General features: G+C 44.4%; 1 protein-coding gene across 1 annotated transcript; it reads left to right on the top strand.

Moving 5' to 3' along the window:
- Positions 1 to 5,348: 5,348 nt before the first annotated feature.
- On the top strand, positions 5,349 to 26,984 carry LOC139310177 (zinc finger protein 271-like). The gene is made up of 5 exons (XM_070934340.1): positions 5,349 to 5,565; positions 7,042 to 8,070; positions 14,331 to 14,427; positions 22,866 to 22,962; positions 25,934 to 26,984. Exons 1-5 carry the CDS (start codon positions 5,539 to 5,541, stop codon positions 26,982 to 26,984), a joined length of 2,301 nt encoding a protein of 766 aa, XP_070790441.1. The 5' UTR covers positions 5,349 to 5,538.
- The last annotated feature ends 260 nt before the right edge of the window (positions 26,985 to 27,244 follow it).

The raw sequence follows: 27,244 nt of genomic DNA, 5'->3' as shown, positions 1-27,244 counted from the left end.
TTTCTGTGGGAAACGGGTCCAAATGGCTCTTTGAGTGTTTAAGGTTGCAGATCACTGAGTTAGGGTCATCTAAAGCAGAGGTGGTATTTAGCCGGTTTGGACTAGTTCGCCCAAACAGGTAGTGGAAATCACCCGCCCAGGCTCTATGCCATCCTATTTAGGCATGTTTTTGAGGCCGGGCGCATGTGTGGAAGGCACACATGTGAGCAAAGCAGATGCGCGGAAGGCAGGCGCGCACGGCGAACCAGTAGTAAGATAATCCGAAACCCACCACTGATCTAAAGGTTAGTTTCACTTTAGCAGTGCTTAACAGTTTGTTTGTTTTGTTTTATTTGATTTGTATACCGCCCTACTCCCGAAGGACTCAGGGCGGTGAACAGCCACAAGATAAAAACACATAAATACAAAATTTAAAAACAGAATAAAACCGAATTAAATAATTTGGCTGAAGACAGATTTAAAACACCCCAATAAATTAAAACCAATTAAAATTTGTATTTTAAAAGGGAAAAAAGGGAAAAATTAGGCCAGGCCAGCCTGATGGAATAAAAAGGTTTTAAGAGCGCGGTGGAAGGTGCGTAGATCTGGGATCCTCCGTATCTCCAGGGGGAGCTCATTCCAGATAGTAGGTACCCTCACAGAGAAGGCTCTCCCCCTGGGGGCCGCCAGTCAACATTGTTTGGCCGACGGCACCCAGAGAAGCCCCTCTCTATGAGAGCGTACCGGCCGGTGGGAGGCTACTGGTGGCAGCAGGCGGTCTCATAGATAACCAGGTCCTAAGCCATGGAACGCTCTAAAGGTGGTAACCAAGACCTTGAAGCGCACACGGAAGACCACCGGGAGCCAGTGCAGCTCGCGCAGGAGAGGTGTTATATGGGAACGCCATGTCGCTCCCATAACCACCCGTGCGGCCGCACTCTGCGCCAGTTGGAGCCTCTGGGTGCTCCTCAAGGGGAGCCCCATGTAGAGAGCATTGCAGTAGTCCAGGCGAGAAGTGACGAGGGCATGAGTGACCATGATGTTACATCTTTTCTATCCTGCTCTACGGAGTTGGTCTCTGACAGAAAACCACTTGAAGAAACTAGAAGCATTTGAAATGTGGATTTACCGACAGCTGTTACATATAACCTGGGTTAACAAAATCACAAATGAGGAGGTGATAAGCCGCCTGGGAAAGTAAAGGGAAATAATCAAAGCCATTAAAAAGCTAAAGTTAGAATATTTTGGACATGTGATGTGACACCCAGAAAAATACAGCATCCTTCACTTAATCCTCCAGGGAAAAATTGAAGGCAAACAAGGCCCAGGCAAAAGAAGAACATCATGGCTTCAAAACCTAAGGGACTGGTTTGGACAAAACTCAGCAGCACTTTTTCATACGGCTGTTGTCAAAAATAGGATTACCAACATGATCGCCAACGTCTGATGACCAACATGGCACAAGAAGAAGTGCTTAACACAACTGTATGTATTCAATACATAACAAGATCATTAAAAAAAAAAAAAGAACTGAGGAGACACTGCAGTGAGACCATTTCCATTTTGTGGCTATTCTAATTTCTCATCTGTAGCTAGAAGCCAGAAAAGTAGTGTTACTTTCCCTGAGGAAATTAAAGGGAGTTCATTAAAGGGAGGGAATGGGTTTCTTTTCCAATTTGGTACAAATTCCCAAGAGATTGAAGTAAGGAACTTTGAGTTCATATGGAATCAAGTAGGCATTAAAATGCATTAATAACGATATCTTGTTCCTTTGATTGAGAATTATGTGCCATCAGATTGGTGATGACTCTTAGCAACCACACTGGTGTGTCTTCTCCAGGATGATCTGTTCCCAGACTAACTGTTCAGGTCTTCCAGTGGTGCACCCATCACTGCTGTAATGAAGTCCATCCATCTTGTAACTGGTTTGTCCTGTTCTTCTATTTCTTTCTTGTCTTATTCTTAAACATGCAATAAAGACATTTCCTAGTAGTTCAGTATGAACGTTATGTACAAGTGGAGGATTCGTGCTGATATCAAACTCCAAGTTACTTGATTTGCTTCTCTCTGCTCAAATTTCAGAAGAATTTGGAAAGAGAAAGGCTGGCCTCTCTACAGCACTGATGAATTCCTCGATTGTTATGCAGAAAATGACATTCAATGGGTTTTTGTCCACCGTCACACTGTATTTAGTAATGCGGCTTAATGGGAGAAAGCAGGGCAGGAGAAATGCTGCCTATCATTCTATCACCTCCACGTTCTGCTTCTTCAGAAATTGTAATTTTAGCTTAGATACAAATATGACAGGAAGAAATTCTAATAAGATGTGGCAGATGGAAGCCCACACCTTTTGACTTCATAAATTACAGGCCTCCATATATCTCCTTAATCCTGGAAAGAGGCCATATATAACTCAGTTTTAAAAGTGAATTTCTGGGGCCATTGTAACAGCTATCCCTTGACCTCAGTCTTTCAGTGCTGATTCCCATCTCCCTTTTAAAGGAACAGCCTCGAGACTGGTTATTTATTTCTCTGGGCAGTTTTTAAGCCTTATTCAGTGCTTGAGTGAAATTCAATGCCTCTCCCACTTCCACAAATCACAAAAGTAAAGAAGAGGATTCTAGACATTTTTAAGGATGGGTGACTCTTTGGGGGGCAAGAATGCAAGCTTTCCCATAAAGATCTTTGATGGCCGAAGCTGCAAATGGGCAGGGAAGAAACAACAGTCTAAAGAGCCAAGAACATCTGCAAACATAGTAAAAAAAAAAAGTCAAGATGGCGGCAATGATTGTGCAATTAAAGTTCCGTCCCCTTTTTCTGAGCCGTGTGGCACAGTGGTTAGAATGCAGTATTGCCTTCCATTGAGGACCTTATACTGCACGAGTCAAAAAGAGGGCTGTGAAAATATCTACAGACCCCTCACATCCTGGACATAAATTGTTTCAACTTCTACCCTCAAAACAACACTATAGGGCACTGCACACCAGAACAACTAGACACAAGAACTGTTTTTTCCCAAATGCCATCACTCTGCTAAACAACTAATTCCACAACACTGTCAAACTATTTACAAAGACTGTATTACTATTATTCTTCTCTTCCTTACTAGTATCTCTCTTCCCACTTATTACTATAACCATGTCACTTGTATCTCTCAATTTATTTTGTTTTTGTTTCCTAGTACGATTTGATAGTTTATTAGTAACCTTGACTCTCACTAAGTGTTGTATCTTTTTATTCTTGATGAATGTATTTTATTCTCCTTATGTACACTGAGAGCATATACACCAAAGACAAATTCCTTGTGTGTCCAATCACACTTGGCCAATAAAGAATTCTATTCTATTAAGGCTAACTCTGCATTCCACTGCCAGTAGTTCGATCCTGACCGGCTCAAGATTGACTCAGCATTCCATCCTTCCAAGGTTGGTAAAATGAGGACCCAGATTGTTGGGGGCAATATGCTGACGTTGTAAACCACTCAGAGAATGCTGTAAAGGACTATGCAGTGGTATATAAGTCTAAGAGCTATTGCTATTGCTACTCTATGTGCATGCCAAGCACATTAAAGAGAATACAGTTGTATAGTTGTGGCCATCTTGACTGTTGCAATCTCCCCCAACACATACTCTTAAAAGAAATGGACAAGCATTATTGTAATTAGTTTTACTTATGTTTCTTTTCTTATGTTTCTTTTCTTAGCACTAAGTCTTCTCTGACTTTTTTGCCCTCCGCATAACTTTGCTTATCCCAAAATGGAATTGTAGGATGGATGTATATCGCTTGTGAGTTTTTGCAATACCCATGGCCATTTTAAAAAAACATGCACTGAATGATGCAATATTTTATTACAAATTGTACATAGTTTTATATCCTGCTTCACATCTAGGTCTCAAGGCATAAAAGGAATAGCAAAAAACAACTCAATAAATCCACAAACTAACATGATCTGAAACAACAGAAGGAAGCTTTCCCCCCCCCCCATGGCTACTTAAACAGTGGCCATTTCTCCCAGAAGGCCCTTTAAAGTAGTTATGCATCAAAATACAAATGACTGTGGAATACGAAAATAGGGAGGCACAATCTTATAGCTTTTTAAAAAAGCCTGTAATTTATTGGCAGTCATTCGCTCACTCACTCATTCGGTAAATACATTGCAATTCCACTTTAGTGCTGAAAAAGCACTTAAAGTAGCTAACGTAATTTAATCCATTAAAAATGCAAATAAATTAATGCATAACACTGCAATTAATGGCAATCAGAAACCAAGAACGCGGAAAAAAAAGAGGGATGCAGGGAGGGGAAAGTCAAGTCATCCCATACAGTATGTAAATACTACCAATTGAAGCTAAACAATGTTTACACTGTGAAAGGTGTTTGGCCATGTACAAATGGCTTCCTTACTTAGATAGAAGGAATGTGTGATGCTGCAATCACATATTAATTAAACATTATGTATTAATCCCCACAATTAATCCATTTGTGGAGAATCCCAGAAACTGAATCATACCCCGTCTCCAAAGTCTCCTCCCATCCTGGACATAAACTATTTGAACTCCTACCCTCAAAACGACACTACAGAGCACTGCACACCAGAACAACTAGACACAAGAACAGTTTTTTCCCCGACCACCATCACTCTGCTAAACAAATAATTCCCTCAACACTGTCAAACTACTTATTAAGTCTGCACCACTATTAATCTTCTCATTGTTCCCACCACCCATCTCCTTCCACTTATGACTGTATGACTGTAACTTTGTTGCTTGTATCCTTACGATTTATATTGACTGTTTCCTAATGTGATTTGATTGCTTATTTGTTCCCTATGATTATCATTAAGTGTTGTAAGTGTTGTACCTTATGATTCTTGAAGAAATCCATCTTTTATGCGCATTGAGAGTGTATGCACCAAGACAAATTCCTTGTGTGTCCAATCACACTTGGCCAATAAAGCATTCTATTCTATTCTAAAAAGTCTGTATTCACACACAAATGGCTAATTTGTGGGTTGCTGTGAACACAAAGAGGAATTTTCAAGACCTCCCTAAATCCGCTCAAATACTCTCGCAGCTGGAAGGCCTTTGATAGGAGAACCCCTACCCATCCACCTCCGCTTCCAAAGGCACTCTGCACAAGCTCAGAGACCCTCAAGCCCTCGCCCTGCCATTGAGGCAGGGAGTTCCCAGCAGGCCGCTGTGAGATCCCCCGTCGTCCAGCAGGGGGCTCTGGCGTTTGCAATCAAGAGGCTTCTTGGCTTTGTTTGAACTGGGCCGCTTGGCAGCGTTGTGTTAGTTTCCTGGGTCAGAGGTAGCTCTTGCTGCAAGCAGCCGCCTCCTTCTGCTCTTCCATTGTAAGCCAGGCGGGCGAGTTGCAGGCGCGGGGCTGGTCTCGCGCCCTTCCCCGAAGCCCGGGCGGCGCGCGGCGGCGATGTAGGCGGGCGCGTGGACCTTTTGCACCCTCCGACTTCGCGGCACAAAGCGGCTCCGCGGCTTTTCCGCACCCCGCCAACCCGTCTGCGTACCTCCGCGGGACGCGGCGCCCGCCGCTGCCGCCTTTATGAGCTCGGGCGTCCGGGAGCACAAGGTAGAGTGTCCCCGCCAAGCCCCCGGGAGTGGAATCGGGTGGAAAGCGGCGGGTAGAGTTGCAAGCCTTTGCACTTGCTACCATCATCTAGGGTGGGAAGGAAGGACGAGCAAGCGAGGAAGCATAATGTCTCTGAGCATACGCAGAATACCTTTCCTTTCTGAACTGTTTTCTTTTCCGTTCTCCCACTCCGGGCGAAATGCAAACTGTCGCTTATCGATGACTATATAGGCTTATTCATCCTGTTTTCATAGTGACAGCAGGTGTGAGTGGAAGCCTTTGTATTTTGGATGTTCCTTAATCAAAATGACCCTTGTCTGTGTAGTGAGTAAAGGAAATGTTTTGGAATAAGGTCCTTCTAGGATGTGCTTTGCTCGAGGAAGAAATGAAGTAGAGTTTATAAATGATGGCTCCTAGCAGAAGATCCGGGAGGGGAGGTAGGGGGGAAAGTGTCTCATTTTATTAGGTTTTTTTTTTACTGTTAAAGGACATTAAGGACTGTCCAATCTAAACTTAAGCAAATATGTCTGGCTTTATAAGTATAGTAAATTGCTGCTTGCAGACATCAGAAGCTGGTTCACCCTGTTCGCAGCACCCATTTAGTCCCTTTCTAGGGAATGCAGGATTTTAAATTCTGAATATTATTTTGTGTGTAAAAAAGTGGAACAAAACCCAAAACTTTCCAACTATCATACTGAACCAAACTTGTAAGCGTGTCTAACACACACATATCGTGCTATTAATAACATTTAAGTAAGTTAATATAGTAAAATAATGGGAGGGGGGTTATATAAATTAGCACATGCATTCTGAATTTCTAAATACTGTGGCCTCCCAAACAGTTTTCCTAGTGATACAATACTTAAATGCCCATTAAAAGACGGGTAAAATCCAATAAGAGAAAAAATATCTGTAGCTCTGGGTTGAACTCTGTGCTCTTGGTACTCTATGAACTTAGTTTGTTTGCAGACATTTTGTTATACAACTATGGTAAGTAACTTCATTGCGCCTTGTGATGTGATGGGTAATGAAATGTCTGTAAGCAAATAACCAAGAACAGAGAGCACCAAGAACTCCAGAGGAAAGTTTTTAATTGATAGAGCATGGTTGTTCTTTGAACCTTGTAGCATAGATTTTCCTGCATAGAATTGGTAGAAGTCCTGCAAATTTTACTCCATTAGTTGTTCAGTGTATACTTTTCTAAGAAGTTGTTTGTGTTGCAAGTATAAATTAGATCTTTTAACAGAAAAATAGGTGAATTGGTGGAAAAATGATTAAAAAGTCAGAAGATAATTGTTCACACGGGAAATTTTCCAGGAATGCAGCTTTTCCAGATATGAGAACAACAACTTTGAACTCTGAATGCTGTGGGCTTACATTTGGGTGGTGGGGCAGGCTTAAAGTACAGATGTTTTTCCTGTTGTGTAAATTCTCCAGCCTTAACTGTACAACTGTACAATGTTGACTCCCCACCAGGTGAGAGGAGGTCACAGGATGAGCCATATGGAGGAGAACTTTAGCCCTGAAGAGGCTCGCTCGCAGCTGGTGACCAAAAGAAAATTGCTTAAGATGCTAAGCTTAAGCCCTGGACACAGCCAAGCCCGCGGGTCTGAAACAAGGGAGAAGAAGATACCATCAATGACATGGCCTGTGAAACCAGTGCATACCATCAAGAAACGCAAAGCCTTTTTGGTGCATCGGGGTACCCAGACAGAAGAGATCCCGGATATCTGTATTGAATGTGGGAAGGTCTTCATCCAGAACTCCAGCCTGATCAGCCCGTGGCCTGTCCAGAGCGACGATAAGCCGCACAAGTGTTCCGAATGCGGGAAAAGTTTTTCTGTCCGTTCCAGCCTCAACCGACATCAGAGAATTCACACCGGGGAAAAGCCATACATCTGTCTCGACTGTGGCAAGCGATTCAACGATAAGTCCAACCTTACTCAGCACCAACGGATCCACACGGGCGAGAAGCCCTACGAGTGCATTGACTGTGGCAAAAGTTACAGCCGCAGCTCTCACAAGAAGAAGCATTTGAAGGACCCGATGGAAGAGCTGCAAGAAGTCTGCGCCCCGGTGGACAGGGCCAACGCCAGTGCCGTTGACGAGAAGCCCAAAGGGAAACAGAAAGCAGAAGTGATGAACACGTGTACGGAGTGCCTGCGGAGTTTCGGCCACAACGCTGACCTGATCAAGCACATGCGCATCCACACGGGGGAGAAACCCTACAAGTGTAACATCTGCGAGAAGAGCTTCAACGTCAGTTCTAACCTCTTTCGACACCAGAGAATCCACACCGGTGAAAAGCCGTACGTGTGTTCCGAGTGTGGGAATTGCTTCACTGACAAATCGACCCTGGTCCAGCATCATCGGATCCACACCGGGGAGAAACCTTATGCTTGCCGGTTCTGTGGCAAATGTTTCAGCCACAGCTCCCACCACAAGAGACATGAGAAGATCCACAACCGAGAGAACCCCCTCTTTGCCTACCCAATCCCGTTGTTTTAACTGGTTGCTCCCATTGGAAGGGAGGATAGAGATAACTATATCTTGGGGAAATTCCTTTATTTTTGTTTCTTTTGACTGATTTCTGCCCCAGAAAGTTTGCTTTCAGTTGAATATAACTTAGCAATGTCTAAAGATGTTATAAGAATCTAAGTGGTACAGAGCAGCCTTTTCCTGCCTGGAATATTCTACGGCTGTGTTCTTCAATCTGGGCTGATGGAAGATTTGTGGACTTCAATTCCCAGAATTCTCCAGGTAGCTTGCTGGCTGGGGAATTCTGGGAGTTGAATTTCACACATCTTCTAGCAAGCCAAAGTTGAGGAACATTGCTCTCTAGGGGTGGTTGAACTGCAGTTTTAGTGGTGGTGCTTTTCTGCGAATTTATGAGACTACAGTTCAATACATCTAGAGCAAATTGATTTGGAGAAAACCACTGGGTAAGTTAGAATGAATGCTCAGCGTGTGCTGAATTTTGTTAAGAGCCTTGGAATATTCCTAATTCCAGGTGGGTTTTCAGAATATCGATATTTGGTTGTTTCTGAAATAGGTCCTTCACAGGAATATTGGGGATACTTTGAAATCCTGTATATATCACTTCTGTTTTTGTATGGAAAGCTGTCAAATTATTTATTGATAATCTCCTAATTGTATTTAATTATGAGCGAACCTCCTGGTGATTCCATTGTTTTGATTCCCTTTGTTTCTGGCTCACCTAAACAAGCCTTCCCCCCCAGCCTGGGGAACTCCAGGTATGCTGGATAGTGACTCCCATCCTCCTCCGCTTCAACCTGCGGAGGATGGGAGTTGTAATCACATACATCTGGGTAGACTGGACTGAGAGAAGCTGGATTGTACGGACCAGGCCACAAGTGAAAAAAGAGATGGGAAGGCTCCCAATCTCTATGCAAAGACTCTGTGGAGTAATTTAGGCAAGGTGTAAAATTGCCTGAATAAATCTTTGGCTTTAGGGGAGAATATTTCCTGGCCATTGAACACACTCTACAACCATCTACTAAATTAGAAGGCCCAAGTTAGTGAAACCTATATTTTGATGGACTGAGATTTTTTTTTTTTTCAGATCTGTTGTTGTGATTAGCTGAGTGGATTGAATTCCCTTGAGGCCTCTCTAAAAATTATGTTTGTCAAATCTTGGATCTGTTGTTCTTTGCTGCTCTTTCTCAGCATTTGGCAATTAGGAATGGACATCCAGCAGCTGAAGATGGTCATAATTCTCTAATGACAGGAAGACAAATTGTGCGTTGGCACTTTAAGAGACTATTGTGTGGCTATTGTGCTTGGACTTCTCCAGGCCAGAGACTCCCTCAGTTGCTCACCCAGGAGACTGAGGAGGTGTGTACATATATGTCTGTGTGGATGTGTGTCACATGTACACACAGACTGGTTAAAAACCAAACTAAGCAAGGTGGGATCTGAAAGTAACTCAACACACCTGTATTACCGGACCACAAAACATATGAATGCAATATGTAATGAAATGGAGGATATTTGTAATTTTTTGTGGTGAGCAGGTCACATATACCTAGCATTTATTCCACCATGGAGAATCTTACCAAAATTCTTAGTGGACCCTGAGTCTTGTTTTCTGATGCTTTTTAATTTTATTTTATTTGAAGTATCGCAGCCTTCAGGACAAAGTTGGAATGTCCAGAAGAGCTGCTGTCACCTTATCCCTTAATTTCTGTGTACGTTTTCATTTATTAAATCCAGTTTATGTTCAGATACATGTTCTCTCACCAGTTCTGATCAATCTACCAGTCCCTGCTACTCAGATTGGAGAAAATATTGTTGGAATCTTGGCACTTTGCAGGCAGAATTGTTCCCTCTGTGCCTCGGGTTCTTGTCAGTATTTTTAAAAAGGGGGGGGGGGGGGAAATGGAGAGAAAGAAAAGATCCATCAGGAATATGTAGTGATCTACTAACCAGAGAGTTGTGTTGATTAATTAGTGAAAAGAAAGCCAATAATGTTGATAGAAATCAGCTGGGGCTGTATATCTAGATCTAACAGAAGTAGCCAGAAAATGAAAAATAAGTAACACAGTGGAGAAGGTTTGAAATTAGCTGTCCATAGAAGAATGTTTTTTGCTGTAGCGAAATAATTTTTGTGGCTATCTTTTATCCTTTCCGTAGATATCCTTTACGAAAATATTTGTCATTTAATAGAATCCGATATGATCTGTGACCTATTGTAGCAGTTGATTCTACAGGTTAATTAAGGCTTTTAAGTTATTACTGATGATACTGAGAAGGAAAGGGATAAGTGTTTCCTTAGTTCTACAGATAGAGGGGGAAAAGAACAAAAAACAAAAAACCCCCACAAAGCATTCCAGTTGTTTTTGTTTGCATTTTTCTTTTTTATGTTCAGGAGAGCAATGTCTTGGTTAACACGGGCATTTAGAATGTTTTCACGTTATTTGTAAGAATTTTGGTTTTGCGCTCTGGGGGTTTTGTTTTCTTTGTTTGTTTGCTTATTTTTACATTGGCCTGGTAGAACCTGACCTCAAAGAGATGATGCTGACATCTGCAGCATCATCTCTGAAATATCACTGCAGCGTTGCCCGCAAGTCTAACATTCATTACGTTGGTCATTGCAGCACTTGGCACAGCTCTACCCCAAAGTATTTTTGCAATGGCATAGAGAGAGTGTCTTGAGTGCCCAAAGCACCATTTCCTTTTGTGTTTTTGCATTCTTGGATAACCAAGGCAATGAACCTTTGTATCCCCAGAAGCTCATTTGAAAGAATAATGGGGTTTATCTAAGTCAGTAAACTATGAAAGGTTCCATATCTTGCCTCCTGAAGATCAGTTTCACAAAGGGGGATTGTGGCCTAGTTCAGGGGTCTCCAACCTTGGCAAACTTTCAGCTTTGCTGGCTGGGGAATTCTGGGTTGAAGTCCACCAGGCTTAAAGTTGCCGAGGTTGGAGATCCCTGGCCTAGTTCACTTTTTTAAAAGAGTTATGCATCAGCAATAGGGAACTTTTCTCCCTCCAAATTTGGTTGGTCTCCAGTTTGTAGCAGTCCCTGCTGCTCTGTCTAGAGTAGCATTTCTCCACTTTGTCAACTTTATGAAGCCTGGACTTCAACTCCCAGAATTCTCCAGCCAACATGGGTGGCTGGGGAATTCTGGGAGTTGAAGTCCAGACTTCATAAAGTTGCTAAAATTAAGAAACTCTGGTCTGGAAGGTGACATGCTCCCATTCCTGATAGATCAGACAAGGCCTGCTAATTGTGAGAAATGGAGGGAAATTCAGGTCCAGTGCTAATATAATTAAATACCAGATGTTGAAGAACAAAGAGTTGATTATGTTCCATCCCGTAACTAATGAAAATCTCGCAGTTTCTAGATGGGTCATAATAGAATCTTGGATTATATTATTTTTCCAACTAACTAGGCTGGTCTGAAAAGATGGGAAGATAATCCAACATTCTCAGCAGATACTAAGCTCTGTCAGACTCAATGAGTCTTCAGTCTGAATTAGTAAGGTTATTGCCAAATGTTTCTTCTCACTCTCTTGCTAACCACTATACTCACACACCGTTACCTATAATTAGTACACTAAGCTCTTAATGATGGAACTTGAATGAACTATATCATCGGGCATCCGTGAGGTATTTATGGTCCATATGTTTCCCAGTGCACTGAGTTTTCCCACAGTCTGCCCATTTTTTCCAAAGCAAGGTTTCACATTAATTTCAGGTATAAATACATCTATATACACCAAATAACATTCCCTTCACAGGGAGGGTTACCTTACTGGATCTCACAAGTAAACAGTGGGGGGACCTGGGGCTTTGGATTGGTGGGTATTGAAACCTACTCCCCATTGTGACTATCATTAATTTAGAGCATATCTTGGGATGTGTATGCGTCCATGTGAGTCATTCCCCCCCCCCCAAAAAAAGGTAATGTATAATTTTAAAGCAATCATGCTGTTAAAATGAATGGGGATTTATAATAATTTAATCGGCATCGTATCTAAGCATTTCCCTGGTGAATGAAAATTTAAAAAATAAAATAAAATCCAACTTATTATGTTCAGTTTGCCTTTTTCTGCTTTGCTATTCTAAATTCCACCACCGATTGTGCTTCTAGGGCAGACCCTGGCATTTTATAGCCCCTGGGCCACATTTGGCCCTTCGGCTGTCCTTATCTGGCCCCTTCTAATTTCAATTGGAAATTAAAAATGAAATAGTGCAGAGGTGTCAAACTCGCGGCATCACGGCGACGTCATGTGTCATATCAGGACTTTTCTCCCCCTTCACTAAATCTGGCGTGGGCATAGCCAGCGCATGACACAACCGGGCTGCGGGCTGCGAGTTTGACATCCCTGAAATAGTGTATGCTCTGCACACAATACAATTGCATTGCCTTTTATTGTGTTTTGAAGATGACATATTATTTTCAATTTTATGTATGTGTGTGCATCAGTGGTGGAATTCAATTTTTTTTACTACCCGTTCTGTGGCTTGGTGGGCATGGCAGGGGAAGGATACTGCAAAATCTCCATTCCCTCCCCACCCTGGGGCCAGCCAGAGGTGGCATTTGCCAGTTCTCCGAACTACTCAAAATTTCCGCTACCGGTTCTCCAGAACCTGTCAGAACCTGCTGAATAGCACCGCTGGCGTGCTTGCATACCCACAGCCCTATTGATTTGGCCTTCCATAACAGTCTAATTTCTCATGTGGCCCCTTGGGAAAATTAATTGCCCAGCCCTGTTCTAGGGGCTCACTTCTTGGATAATTAAGCCATACATACGTAACCTTCAGGCTATTCCCTTTCGTGGTAAGCAACATTACACGAAAGAGCAGAAAGGATGATGTCCCTCTATGGCCCATTTGCAAGGATTTTTCACAAATACTTCCTTGCAACCCAGAGAAATTGTAGGCAAGGGCACCAGCATCAGTCACAATTGTGCTATGGGAGCCATTTCTTCCTAATAGAAGGCAATACAAGTTTTGCATATTTTGGCCAGGATCTCCCAAATGCAACTGAAGAACTTGTAGCTTATCCTATGCTGAGATCTTGAATGTAGAAAGTGACCCGCAAGTTAATACACTGGTATTTGTTTGCATCGCACCAATCGTAAAGTGCATCTTGCTGACTCTGTAGTGGGCAGAAGGAATTACAGGTCTTTTAACTTACGACCAGTCATTTAGTGACCGGGAGGACATCCAAATACGTGTTACTTATGACACAGTCACAAAGTGGTGGCTGTTGCAGCACCCTCATGGTCATTCACCTTTGCATGCTCTAGAAAGGTCCACAGGAGTTTGCAGCAGTCCAGAACTCATAGAACAGAATAACAGAGTCGGAAGGGACCTTGGAGGTCTTCTAGTCCAACCCCCTGCTTAGGCAGGAAACCCTGCACCACTTCAGACAAAGGATTATCCAACATCTTAAAAACTTCAGTGTTGGAGCATTCACAACTTCTGGAGGCAAGTTGTTCCACTGATTAATTGTTCTCACTGTCAGGAAATTTCTCCTTAGTTCTAAGTTGCTTCTCTCCTTGATTAGTTTCCACCCATTGCTTCTTGTCCTGCCCTCAGGTGCTTTGTTTGGAGAACAGCTTGACTCCCTTTTCTTTGTGGCAGCCCCTGAGATATTGGCACTCTGCTATCATGTCTCCCCTAGTCATTAAACTAGAAATAAACTAGAGCCTTGGTGGCGCAGCAGACTAAAGTGCTGTTAAGTAGCACTTAGCTGCCAGCTGCCTGCAATTACTGCAAGTTCAAATCTCACCAGGCTCAAGGTTGACTCAGCCTTCCAACCTTCCGAGGTAGGTAAAATGAGGACCCAGATTGTAGGGGCAATAAGCTGACTTTGTATAAAAAAGAACACTACTTGGGGGGGCCAAAAGCCCTACTAAGCAGGTATATACAAAAGTATGAAGGCTATTGCTTAATGTATTGTAAGCCGCCTTGAGTCTCCGGAGAAGGGCAGCATATAAATCAAACAAACAAATAAATAAATAAATACCCAGTTCCTGCAACCGTTCTTCATATGTTTTAGCCTCCTAACCCCTCACCATCTTTGTTACTCTTCTCTGCACTCTTTCTAGAGTCTCCACATCTTTTTTTACATCGTGGCGACCAAAACTGAATGCAGTATTCCAAGTGTGGCCTTACCGAGGCATTATAAAGTGGTGTTAACACTTCACTCGTGTTTAAGAGAAGGTGAGCTTGTTCCCTGGGGTGCATGGCATGGTCTCAGAAGTGACCACCATTTTCCAAACACCCACAGTTCAGTGTGGCTGCCCTCAAAACAGCAGTGGCTTCTGAGATCACACCATATGGTCCAGGAACAAAGAGCTCTTCCCTAATGCCAGTGCCTGAGAAAGGTAAGTGTGTGCTGGCTAATGTAGGATGAGGCCCAGAGAGGTGGGAAGCATTTTCAAGGCCTGCAGGAACCCTTGAGGGGTGGGAAGCAGAGCGTCAGTTGCCTCAGAGTGGGTAAGGCCTGGGCAGTGGTGGGTTTCAAAATTTTTTACTACTGGTTCTGTGGGTGTGGCTTGGTTCTGTGGTTCTGTGGGTTCTGTGGGTGTGGCTTGGTGGGCATGGCATGGCTTGGTGGGCGTGGCATGGGAAAGATACTGTAAAATCTCCATTCCCACACCACTCCAGGGGAAGGTTACTGCAAAATCCCCATTTCCGCCCGATCAGCTGGGACTCGGGAGGCAGAGAATAGATGGTGGCAGGGCCAGTCAGAATTTTTACTACCGGTTCTCCGAACTACTCAAAATTTCCGCTACCGGTTCTCCAGAACTGGTCAGAACCCGCTGAAACCCACTTCTGGGCCTGGGGAAGGGCTGATGCCACGCCTCCCAGAGGCCTCCCTTTGAGGCACCCAATGCTCCACTTAATGACCCATGTGTTCATTTAACAACCATATCAGGGAGAGCAGGGACTGGGCTTATAAATGAGGTAATGACACACGGACACTTCACTTAGTGGCAGTCACGACTTCTGATCACAATGTGCTGTTACGGTCATGAGGGCTGCCTGTTCCATGTGGGACAGGATGAAGAGCTGATACCAAGACAAGGGTCAGATAAATGAAACCTAAATTTAGCTCTTAAAATAAAAACTTGCAAGGAAGGATTAGGGAAAATCATTGTTCAGAAATTAATAATATCCAGCCTCGGATTTGCCTTTCCTCCACTCATTCTTGGGTTTCCTCTATGCTTTTTTTCTGATTAAAAAAAAAATAGCAAAATGTATAAATCTTATGTCTTCCTCAGGGATCATACAGCAAAGGTTTCTTCACTAACTTTTGGTTCTTGAAAATGCTCCTATCTTGGAGAAGGGAGTGTGGAACTATACAGGCAGTCCTTGACTTAACGATGATAATTGAGCCCAAAATTTCTGTTGCTAAGTGAGTCACTTGTTAAGTGAGTTTCGCCCCATTTTAGGACCTTTATTGCCACAGTTGTTAAGTGAGTCACTGCTGTTGTTAAGTTAGTAACACGGTTGTTAAATGAATCTGGTTTCCCTATTGACTTTGCTTGTCAGAAGGTCGTCAAAGGTGAGCCCTGGGACACTGCCACCGTTGTCAATATGAGTCAGTTGCCAAGCATTTTAATTTTGATGACATGACAGTGGAGATGCTGCAATATTCGTAAGTCATAGTCACTTTTTTCAGTGCCGTTGTAACTTTTGAATGGTCACTAAATGAATTGTTGTAAATTGAGGATTACCTGTACTTTTTGATATTCCTTTCAAGTGATTGGTGGTCTGATGTATATCTTAAGTCTGTTTTGGATGAGCAAATGCAAAAGAATCCTTACCTGCTGCTTCTGTATTCAAAACCATGCTCAAAAACTGTGTCCAACTTCATATGCAAACAGGCTGAATTGTGTGCTGTTTTTAATCAGTCCAACTGTGAGAAGTATACTCAAACCTGGAATATTTTTCTCCCTCTCCCTGAGTGAATATTTTTATAATAAGCATGATGCTTGGTTTTATGTTTACTGCTACATTGTGAGTCCCTTAACAAGCCAGAGTTGGCTATATTTACACACTGCATAAAATGTAAACCGTGGTCTACAATAAGCTAAGCATTCGGCACACTAAGCCAAAATCAGCAAACTACCCATAATTTATCATGATACATGAACCGAGACAGAAGTTTTATTGTTCTTTTCCTGGTCTGGGAACTTCCTTGCTAGTATGTTCGATACTTTTCCTGATGCATTTTGGAAAGAAAAATTAAGACTCCATAACAAAATCTGGTCATAGTTCTAAGGTTCTTTCAGTGGAACCCCTGAAAAATGGTTTCTAAAAAGATAAGCAGGTAAGCAGAGTGGTGATGCTTGGCTATTATCCGTGACATTATTGTTTTGTGTAATTCTGGCTTCATTCTGAATCCAACATTTTTAGAGCACTGGTAATGGGTTTTTTTTGAGATCTCTTCTATGCTCTGCATTTGTAGCATTGCTGCTTTATAACCCTTTGGCTGATGCTGTTTTATGGAGAACATTAGTCCAACCATGGGAGTTATGTCTTCATGGTCTGCTGGTGACCATTAACTGTGAAAGAATTAAACCAACTCATGAATGATAGGACTTGGCAGCTCCAGGTTATAATCTTCAGATACTCAGTTGGGCTTGCAGGCTTTCTCCATAGCCCTTCAGCCACTATGAAACGCTTCAGCAAATATGTCCGATTTAATCAGGCTATACCAGATAGCCTGGTGGTCTGAAGGTGATGCAGCCAATTGAAGAAAGTTTTGCTCCTCAGAAAAGGTAGTAATAGACTTATATCATCTTCTAGTGGCTTTATGAAATACCATCTGGGCAAATTCCCTGAGTTTTGAGCCCCTTTAATACATTTGTTTTACCTTCTAAGATGTCTTGCACAGGATCCTTTGCCTTAATAACCGAAGCATAGAAAGGATTTGCAATTTACGTGCAATTAGTCCTTGATTTACAACAACAACTAAGAGCAGAATTTCCATTGCTAAGCAAGACACTTCTTAATTGAATCATGCTCAATTTTATGATCTTTTTTTTTTTGCCACAGTTCTTAAGCAAAACCTTGCAGTTCAAAGAATTATGTGATCGTTAAGCGAATCCAGATTCCCAGATTGACTTTAAAGATTAAAAGCCAACTGGGAAGGCCATAAATAGTGATTACACAATCCGCTAGATGCTGTAAATGTTGTAAATATATGCTGGTTGCCAAGTGCCAGGATTTTGATCATGGGAATGCTATTACGATTACAAGTGCAAGGACCGGTTGTAAGTCACCTTTTTTTTAGTTCTGTCGTAACTTTGAACAGTCGCTAAACAAATGGTTGTAAATCAAGGACGCCGAGGTGGCACAGTGGTTAGGGTGCAGCACTGCAGGCTACTTCAGCTGTCTGCTAACTGCAGTTCAGCAGTTCAAATCTCACCAGGCTCAAGGTTGACTCAGCCTTCCATCCTTCCGAGGTGGGTAAAATGAGGACCCAGATTGTTGGGGGCAATAGGCTGACTCTAAACAGCTTAGAGAGGGCTGTAAAAGTACTATGAAGCAGTATATAAGTCTAAGTGCTATTGCTATTGCTACCTGCAATACTCACTTGAATTGAATGTTATAGAAACTATTATTCACTTTATACTTTAGGTGGGGAAATAACATTCTTGAGAGTTTTCCTTTTCCATATTCAAACTTAGTTCTCTGAGCAGAGCTAGATGCAAATACGTGTAGGGGAGAAATAACCTAACGGGCATTTTTACACAGCTGCCATTGTCCTCCCCTCAAATAATCCCCTCCTCAGCCCTAAAACTGGTCTTGCAAGAAGCAGGTGAAAATGACTACAGACAGCGTGTACTCTTGCAGTCAACCTCATTTGGCTTATTTTAAGTCAAGGAACAAAAATAATTTGTCTGTGAAATAATACTACAGTACTACAGGTAATCCTTGACTTACAACCACAGTTGAGCCCAAAATTTATGTTGCTAAGTGAGACAATAGTTAAGTGAGTTTTGTCCCATTTTGAAATCTTTCTTGCCACTGTTGTTAAGGGGAAATTGCATTTGTTAAGTTAGCAACACGGTTGTTAAATGAATCTAGCTTCCCCGTCAAGTTCGTTTATCGGAAGGTTGCAAAAGTTGATTCCATGACTCCGGGACACCGCAACCGTCATAAATACATGCCAGTTGCCAAGCCTCTGAATTTTGGTCACATGGCCATGGGGATGCTGCAACGGTTGTGTGAAAATGGTATCAGTAACTTTCTTTTCAGTTCCGTTGTAACTTTGGAATGGTCACTAAACAAATGGTTGTAAGTTGAGGACTTGCCAGTATTATCAACAACCCTACAGCATGGGGTGCGAAGATTTAAGGAAAGAGTGTGGGGAGATCCATATCAGGAGATGAAAATCGGTGGTAATTCTTGCCAAAGGGAATGTCGACTCCCTTCAGTTTAAGTGGAGCTCAAGTGTTGCAGTGAGATGGAAGAGAAGCAGAGGCCAGAAGTCCCTAATTGCATAAGTAGCAAGTGTTTTGCTCCAGCAGCATCTCCCATGTACAGCAATCAGTGTCACAACTTTGAAACACATTGTACATGGCAGCACATTGAAGCCAACGTTTCACAAAAGATGCAACGGAAAATGGAGGGAGGGGAAGAGTTTTCAGGCAAAAAGTTAAGGCAGATTGGACTGTATATTGTAATGTTTTGTGAGTGAAGCAATAATCTCATTATCAGGATATTACACCAACAGAAATCCATCCCCCATCACCATCACCTGATCACCTCAAGAATTTTTTTCCAATTTGAGGGGGCTGGGGAACTTTTCAATGCTATTAGTAAACTGAGATAAATGGTTGTAAGTCAAGGACTATGTGTAATTAACCCAAATCCATCTAGTGATTTTGGATGGCTGAGGATGGCCTTGAACCAGTGGTGAAATCCATTTTTTTTTACTACTGGTTCTGTGGGCGTGGCTTGGTGGGCATGGCAGAGGAAGGATACTGCAAAATCTCCATTCCCACCCGACTCGGGGGCCAGCCAGAGGTGGTATTTGCCGGTTCTCCGAACTACTCAAAATTTTCGCTACCGGTTCTCCAGAACCTGCTGGATTTCACCCCTACCTTGAACCCTGGCATTCAAGGGCTGCCAAGGGTTCGATCACCATGCCACACTGGCTTGGTCGGCCAGCATACACAGCAGGTGGGCTTATTAATTGTATGGTCAGATATTAATATTGGAAGCACACTACTTAAAATTTGAAGGATATTTGCATCACACTGAAAGACACTTATGGGTGTACTCCACTCCTGATTTTAGATGGGCCCTGGAGAGAGAAAACACTCATGGAAATAATCTAAAATGAGATCAGCTACTGGCAGATCAGGAAGGTAGGCTGTGTGCTTTTATATTTAAAACATCTTGGCTCTCTTTTAAAAAATCTTGGTTCTCCTTGGCCTCCACTAGACTAGAGAGTTCTCAAGCTGAAGGACTGCAAAGAATCTGAGTTTGAAGTTGCAGCCAGTTAATAGGAATAATGGATGGAAACTGATCAAGGAGAGATTCAACCTAGAAATGAGAAGGAACTTTCTGACAGTGAGAACAATCATCCAATGGAAGAGCTTGCCTTCGGAAGTTGTGGGAACTTCATCCCTTGAGACTTTAAAGAAAAGATTGGGCTGCCATTTGTCAGAAATGGTATAGGATCTCCTGCTTGAGAGGGGTTGGACTAGATGACCTATAAGGTCCCTTCCAACTCTGTTAATCGGTTAAATAATGCTGGACTAGATGAACCAAAAGCCTGGCTTGGAAAGCAGGAGGACTTGGAAGCTAAGCAGGTTGGTTTCTTGATAGTTTGTAGTTTGACATTCAGATGACTGGCAGGTCTTGAAACCGATCTGAACCTTTCATATTGTCCAAGTGGCCTTCCAAGAGTCTCAAATTCCATTAGCAGTAACAGAATTACTTGCAGGATTCAACCCCAAACCTACATGTTTCACAGGTTCATGAACCTCACTTAGTCATAATGTGGTTTGCTTGGTTTGGATTTGCATATTTCCCAAAGGCACTAGGTTCCAAAGCAGGAGATGTTGAGTTCAAGTCCTGCTTTAGCCATAAAAATCACCTGGCTGACTTTGGGCTAGTCCAGGGGTGAAATCCAGCAGGTTCTGACAGGTTCTGGAGAACTGGTAGCGGAAATTTTGAGTAGTTTGGAGAACCGGCAAATACCATCTCTGGCTGGCTCCAGAGTAGGGTGGGAATGGAGATTTTGCAGTATCCTTTCCCTGCCACGCCCACCAAGCCACACCATGCCCACCAAGCTATGCCCCCAGAACTGGTAGTAAGAAAATTTGGATTTCACCACTGGGCTAGTCCTTCTCTCAACACAACCCACCTCACAGGTGGTGGTTGTGGGGAAAATAGGAGGAAGGTGTGTCGGATATATTTGCTGCCTTGAGTCATTTGTAAAAAAATAATGGCAAGATACAAATAAGTAAGTAAATATCATAGTCAACTGGCCAAGAAATCTGGGCTGCCAAAATTCAGATTTATTTATTTATTTATTTTTAAATTTATATACCGCCCTTCTCCCTGAGGACTCAGGGCGGTGTACAGCCAGAATTAAAAAACATGAAATACAAATATTAAAAACAATTAAAATATATATAAATTTGGCCCAAAATTAAAAATACAAACCAATTAAAACATTTAAAATTTCTTCTTAAGCCAGCCCGGCTTGCTGGAAAAAGTGGGTTTTAAGGGCACGGCGGAAGGCACTAAGGTCTTGGATTCTCCTTATCTCTGGGGGCAACTGATTCCAGAGGGTAGGTGCCCCCACAGAGAAGGCCCTCCCCCTGGGGGTCACCAGCCTACATTGATTGGCTGATGGCACCCTGAGGCGGCCCTCTCTGTGGGAGCGCACAGGACGATGGGAGGTCGTTGGTAGCAGCAGGCGGTCTCGAAGATAACTAGGCCCGATGCCATGTAGCGCTTTAAAGGTGATAACCAACACCTTGAAGCGCACCCGGAAGACCACTGGGAGCCAGTGCAGCTCGCGCAGGAGCGGTGTTACATGGGAGCGCCATGCTGCTCCCATCACTACCCGCGCTGCTGCATTCTGGACCAGTTGGAGCCTCCGGGTGCTCTTCAAGGGGAGCCCCATGTAGAGAGCGTTGCAGTAGTCAAGGCGAGAGGTGACGAGGGCATGAGTGACTGTGCACAGGGAATCCCGATCAAGAAAGGGCCGCAACTGGCGAATCAGGCAAACCTGACAAAAGGTCCCCCTAGTTACAGCTGTCAGATGTTCCTCCAAGGACAGCTGCATATCCAGGACTCCCAGATTGCGAGCCCTTTCTGTGGGGGCCAAGGACTCACCCCCAATAGTCAGTGATGGAGTCAACTGACTATATTGGGATGCCAGGAGCCACAGCCACTCAGTCTTGGAAGGGTTGAGCTTGACTGCTAGATGGCAGCAACACACTAAAGAGAGGGTGGGACAAGAATCAGAGAGTGGAAGCTTTAAAGAGAATGATCCAACTTTGTAAGTGTATAAGCTCTCCCTCCTTCAAGCTTTCCAGAAAGTCAGCCCTGTGACTAGGATGGTCTGAGATGCAGTCTTTGGCTCAAGTAGTTCAATGAATTTCTACAATGGGGAAACTTGGAAACTTAATTCAATAGGCAATTACAAAATAAGGGCTTCAAGATCTTTATGATCTTGAAAAATAGGTTTTTAATTTAGTTGAAGTCCATAAATTGAATCAGTTTGGTGTAGACTTCTTCAAATTGGAAATGGAATATTCTTTATTGGCCAAGTGTGATTGGACACACAAGGAATTTAGGCATAAGTCAGTGCCATTATGTGTTTAGCAGAGTGATGGGTGGGTGGGAATTGTGTGTCTAGTTGTTTTGGCATGCAATGCCCTATAGTGGCGTCCTGAGGAGAAATTTGGCCATTTTAAGATAGGTGGACGTCAACTCCCAAACGGGAGGAATAATTGACTTTCCATATGTTAAAGTGGCCAAGTTTGAAAAACACTGGCCTAGAAATTAAGATGCTAGATTAGAAACTGGGAGACCAGGAATTCTAGGCATGCAGTCAGCCTGGTGAATTTCTTTCTCTCAGTCCAACCCACCTCGCAGGGAGGTTGTTATGGGGATGGAAGCGGAGGTTAGTTAGAATAGAATAAGAGAGTTGGAAGGGACCTTGGAGGTCTTCTAGTCCAACCCCCTGCTTAGGCAGGAAACCCTACACCACAAATGGGTTATCCAACATCGACAGTTGCACAAGATAAACGTGAGGTATAACTCCAGTAAAAAAAAAATCACACTTTATTTGAACTCCACCTCCAAGTAACTAAGGACTGGACTGATGGGGGGTTTTTAAATGGATTTTAATTGATTTTAGGGATTTTATGTGTAACTTTTAACCCGGAGTTTTTGTTTTATTTTTCTGTTTTATTGTTGTGAGGTGCCCTGAGTCCCTTCGGAGAAAGGGCGGCATATAAGTCTAAACACATACATACATACATACATACATACATACATACATACACAAACAAACAAACAAACAAACTAATCGGGCCTCCCCAGAGAGGTTTGAAGGGGGCACAAGCGAACCCTTTTCCGCTAGCCTCCGGCATTTCTGCTCCCCTGAGATGCCTAGGGGCTCGACCCCTCCCCAAACAGCCCTACACGATTATACTGGAAGGCGATCAGGACAAGCCTCTTCTGCCTCGCTGCAAATTTAGGGGTGTCGGGGTGTGAGGAGAGTCTCCAGCGCCGAACTCGACTTAAACCCGGACTCGTGACGCATCCACACGCCGCGCAGCCGAGCCGGAGATCGGCGGCCGCGAGAGGGCTCCCTCGGTGGAAGAAGCGGCTCGCCCTCCGCCTCGCTTGCTTCGCCCTTCTCCTTCGCCGCCGAGGTTGGGCTTCCCAGGTTAGGCGCGGGTGCCGTTTCCTGCCACTCCTCCTCCGCTGCCAGCTCCGCAGCCCCAGATCGCTTACAGCCGGGCAGGAGCCTCGGACGCTGAGTCGGGGCAGCGACTGACTTGCAGAGCGACGGCGCGGCCGTCTGGACTCTCGAGCGGATGCCTCTAATCCTTCCGTCCCGGTCTCCGCCGTGAGTGCAAACCGACAGGCAAGAGCCGAGCTCCCTTTTCCATCCCGAGGAAAGGAGGGATTCCGGCGCCTGGTCCTTTTTTGGTCTGCACGCCTTCCTCGCCAGCGATGCAAGTAAGCCTCGTCTCTCTCCCCCTCGGTGCATTTGTGCGCTTAACCGGCTGCTCTCTCCGCTGGGTGCAAATAACGAGGATGAGCAAGGCTTAACGCCACCTGCGCCCGGGTGCCTTTTGCCCTATTAAGACTTGCTTTGGCTGGGGTTTCTCCTTCTCTGGAGCTCTTAAAGGGACCGATCAAGTGAGGTACTACTAATACCACTCTATAAAGCCCTAGTAAGACCATACCTAGAGTACTGCATCCAGTTTTGGTCACCACGCTATAAAAAAAGATGTTGAGGCCAGTGGTGAAATCCATTTTATTTACTACGGGTTCTGTGGGCGTGACTTGGCTTGGTGGGTGTGGCAGGGGAAGGATACTGCAAAATCCCCATTCCCTCCCCACTCCTGGGGGAAGGATACTGCAAAATCCCCATTCCCACCCCAGTCCAGGGGAAGGATATTGCAAAATCTCCATTCCCACCCCACTCTGGAACCAGCCAAAGGTGGTATTTGCCAGTTCTCCAAACTGCTCAAAATTTCTGCTACCGGTTGTCCAGAACCTGTCAGAACCTGCTGGATTTCACCCCTGGTCTGCACCACTCCTGTGAGGGAAAGTTGGAGCAGCGTTCCAATTTTTTGAAAAAGCAGGATTTAACTTCAAGAAGTTGAAGAGCTGCAGATAATGCAATGGCCTTTTGTTTGCCCAGAAGAACTTTGAAATGGCAGCATCTAGAAAAAGTGCAGAGGAGAGCAACCAGGGACTGGAGGCTAAAACATACAATACGATGAATGGTTGCAGGAACTGGGCATGGCTAGTCTAGTGAAGAGAAGGACCAGGGGAGACATGATAGCAGTCTTCCAATATTTGAGGGGCTGCCACAGAGAGGAGGGGGTCAAGCTATTTTCCAAAGCACCTGAAGGCCAGACAAGGAATAATGGATGAAAACTGACCAAGGAGAGATTCAGCCTAGAAATGAGGAGGATCTTTCTGACAGTGAGAACAATCAACCAATGGAACAGTAGTTGCCTTCGGAAGTTGTGGGAGTTTCATCACTGGAAGCTTTCAAGAAGAGACCAGGCTGCCATCTGTCAGAAATGGTGTAGGTAGGATCTCCTGCTTGGGCAGGGGGTTGGACTAGATGACCTATAAGGTCCCTTCCAACTCTGTTAATCTGTTAGAAGCTTCTCAGGGTCTCCTTCAATGCACATGTGTTGGGACAGAGACCCCTGAGAATTGTGGGGGTCAAGGCAGTTGGCGGAGTCCAGATCAGGAAGGCAGCTCTACGCAGAAGTGGCAGCCCTGCTAGAGGAAATGGCCAGTGGCATAGAAAGAGTCTGGAAAACCATTAAAAGAGAGCGTGGGTGTGTACTTGACGGAGGAAAATTTTGTCAATGTGCAGATTTTCTAATATGATCACAGCTAGTCCTCGACGTACAACCGCAATTGAGCCCCAAATTTCCATTGCTAAGCAAGGCAGCTGTTAAATGGGTTTTGTCACATTTTGCAACATTTTTGCCAGAGTTGTTAAGCAGATCATGTGGTTGTTAAGTGAATCTGGCCTCCCACATTGACTTTGCTTGTTGGAAGCCAACTGGAAAGGTTAGAAATTTTATTTTATTTATTTATTTATTTATCATATTTGTATACCGCCCTACTCCTGAAGGACTCAGGGCGGTGAACAGCCAAAATAAAATACAGAGACATACAAAAGTTAAAAAACTATTAAAAACAGATTAAATAATTTAGGCTCAAAAAACAAATTAAAAACATCCAATTTATCTAAAAAACATTTAAAACTCAATTTAAAAGCCAATTTAAAAGGGAGAGTTAGGCCAGACCAGCCTGTTGGAATAAAAACGTTTTTAGGGTGCGGTGGAAGATGCGTAAGTCTTGGATCCTCCGTATCTCTGGGGGGAGCTCATTCCAGATGGCAGGTGCCCCCACAGAGAAGGCTCTCCCCCTGGGGGCCGCCAGTCAACATTGTTTGGCCAACGGCACCCTGAGGAGCCCCTCTCTATGGGAGCGAACTGGTCGGTGAGAGGCTACTGGTGGCAGAAGGCGGTCTCATAAGTACCCTGGTCCTGAGCCATGGAGCGCTCTAAAGGTGGTAACCAAAACCTTGAAGCGCACCCGGAAGACCACTGGGAGCCAGTGCAGCTCGCGCAGGAGGGGGGTCACATGGGAGCGCCACATCGCTCCCGTCACCATCCGCGCGGCTGCATTGCAAATGATGATCACATGACCCCCCCCCCCCGCAGGACAATGCACCTGTCATAAACACATGCCAGTTGCTGAGGGCCTGAGTAATTTTACCATGAACTAGGGCACGGGTGTCAAACATGTGGCGTCACGTTGCCATCATGTGACATTTCTTCACTTTGCGGAGCTGGGATGGGCGTGGCCTGTGCGTGACACATCTGGCCCATGGGCAGCCAGTTTGACACTCCTGTAACTAGGGGAGTGCTGCAGTGGTTGTAAGTGTAAGTTTAAGTGTAAAGTCACTTTTTCCAGTGCTATTGTAACTTCGAACGGTCACTAAACGAATGGTTGTTAAGTCGAGGATTACCTGCATTGTTTTTGACCCAACTGCTTCTTTGGAACTTATGTGGCTTTGTGATTTGTTGTTGTTGTCGTCGTCTTTGAACAGGTTATGGAAATACAGGTGTGACCTGGAAGAAGAACTCTCCGTTTCATGATGCCTCCAAAAAGGTCCAGAGGGAAACTTCCTCAGGTCTCCACTCATAAAAGACGCCTGAAGAGTCGGTGGAAGTTGGAAGAGCAGCAGAAGAGCCTGCTTTTGGGAGAAGAGAAAGGGAAAGCAGGGACCCCCAACAAAAGGGCCAGGAAGCGAAAGGGCACCACCGCCCCCCAGAGAAGCTACTCGGGGGAGAATCCTAACATCTGCACGGAGTGCGGGCAAACCTTTGCGCAGACTTTGGATTTGGTGAGCCACCAGAGACTCCATGCTGGAGAAAAGCCCCATAAATGCTCCGACTGTGGGAAAGCCTTCAGCCTCAGTTCTAACCTGAGCAGGCACCGGAGGATTCACACAAGGGAGCGCAAGCCCTATCTTTGCTCAGAGTGTGGGAAAAGGTTCACAGACAAGTCGTCTTTGGAGCAACATGCGCGAACCCACTCGGGGGAGACCCCCTTCCAGTGCATTGATTGTGGGAAAATGTTCGGCCAGAGTTCCCATGAGAAGAGGCCTCTGAAGAGCCCCCCGGGGAAACGGCAGAGCAGTTGCGCTACCCCAGAGACTGCCGTGGTCACCCCCAGCTCAGCTCACCTCAGCCGTGCTCAAAGACCCAGAGTTTCTAAGAAGCAAGACTCGCCCTTTGAAATCCCCCACACCTGTGCTGAATGCTGGCAGAGTTTCAACCAGACCTCGGACCTGGTCAAACACATGCGCATCCACACGGGCGAAAAGCCCTTTGAGTGCAGCCACTGTGGGAAGTGCTTCAACGTCAGCTCCAACCTCATCCGGCACAAGAGGATCCACACAGGGGAGAAACCTTACACCTGTTCCGTCTGCGGGAAGAGCTTCACCGACAAATCCACCCTCACCCAGCATAACCGCATCCATACGGGAGAGAAGCCGTACACCTGTAGTTACTGCGGGAAAAGCTTCAGCCGGAGTTCTCACCACAAGAGGCACCAGCGGATCCATGCGGGAGAAAATCCGGTCTCTCTCCTGCCTCTGTGGCCTTATCCTAACCAAATGTACTGAGGGCCCTTTTATTGGATGAGACAGAATTTCTACTGGACATTTGCAGCTGATGATTCAACCTGGTTTTTACATGGGTGGTGTTTGGGATCCAGGGCAGGAATGGTGTTTCAGATCTGGTGTGGGGCACACTCACCCTACTTATCAGTTACTCTTTAAAGAAAAGTATCAAACTGTGAGACTTGGAAAAGATGTAGTCGTTTCTTCTAAGATATTGTTGACTGGCATGCGAGTGGTGCGGTGGCCTAGAGGTGGAGCTTTCG

This window comes from Pituophis catenifer, unplaced genomic scaffold, assembly GCF_029215685.1.
Source record: "Pituophis catenifer annectens isolate HBS135680 unplaced genomic scaffold, rPitCat1.0.hap2 SCAF_2, whole genome shotgun sequence".
In the NCBI taxonomy this organism is placed as follows: Eukaryota; Metazoa; Chordata; class Lepidosauria; order Squamata; family Colubridae; genus Pituophis; species Pituophis catenifer.
Note: the sequence above shows the minus strand (reverse complement) of the source record. Positions and strands in the feature narration are given on the sequence as shown.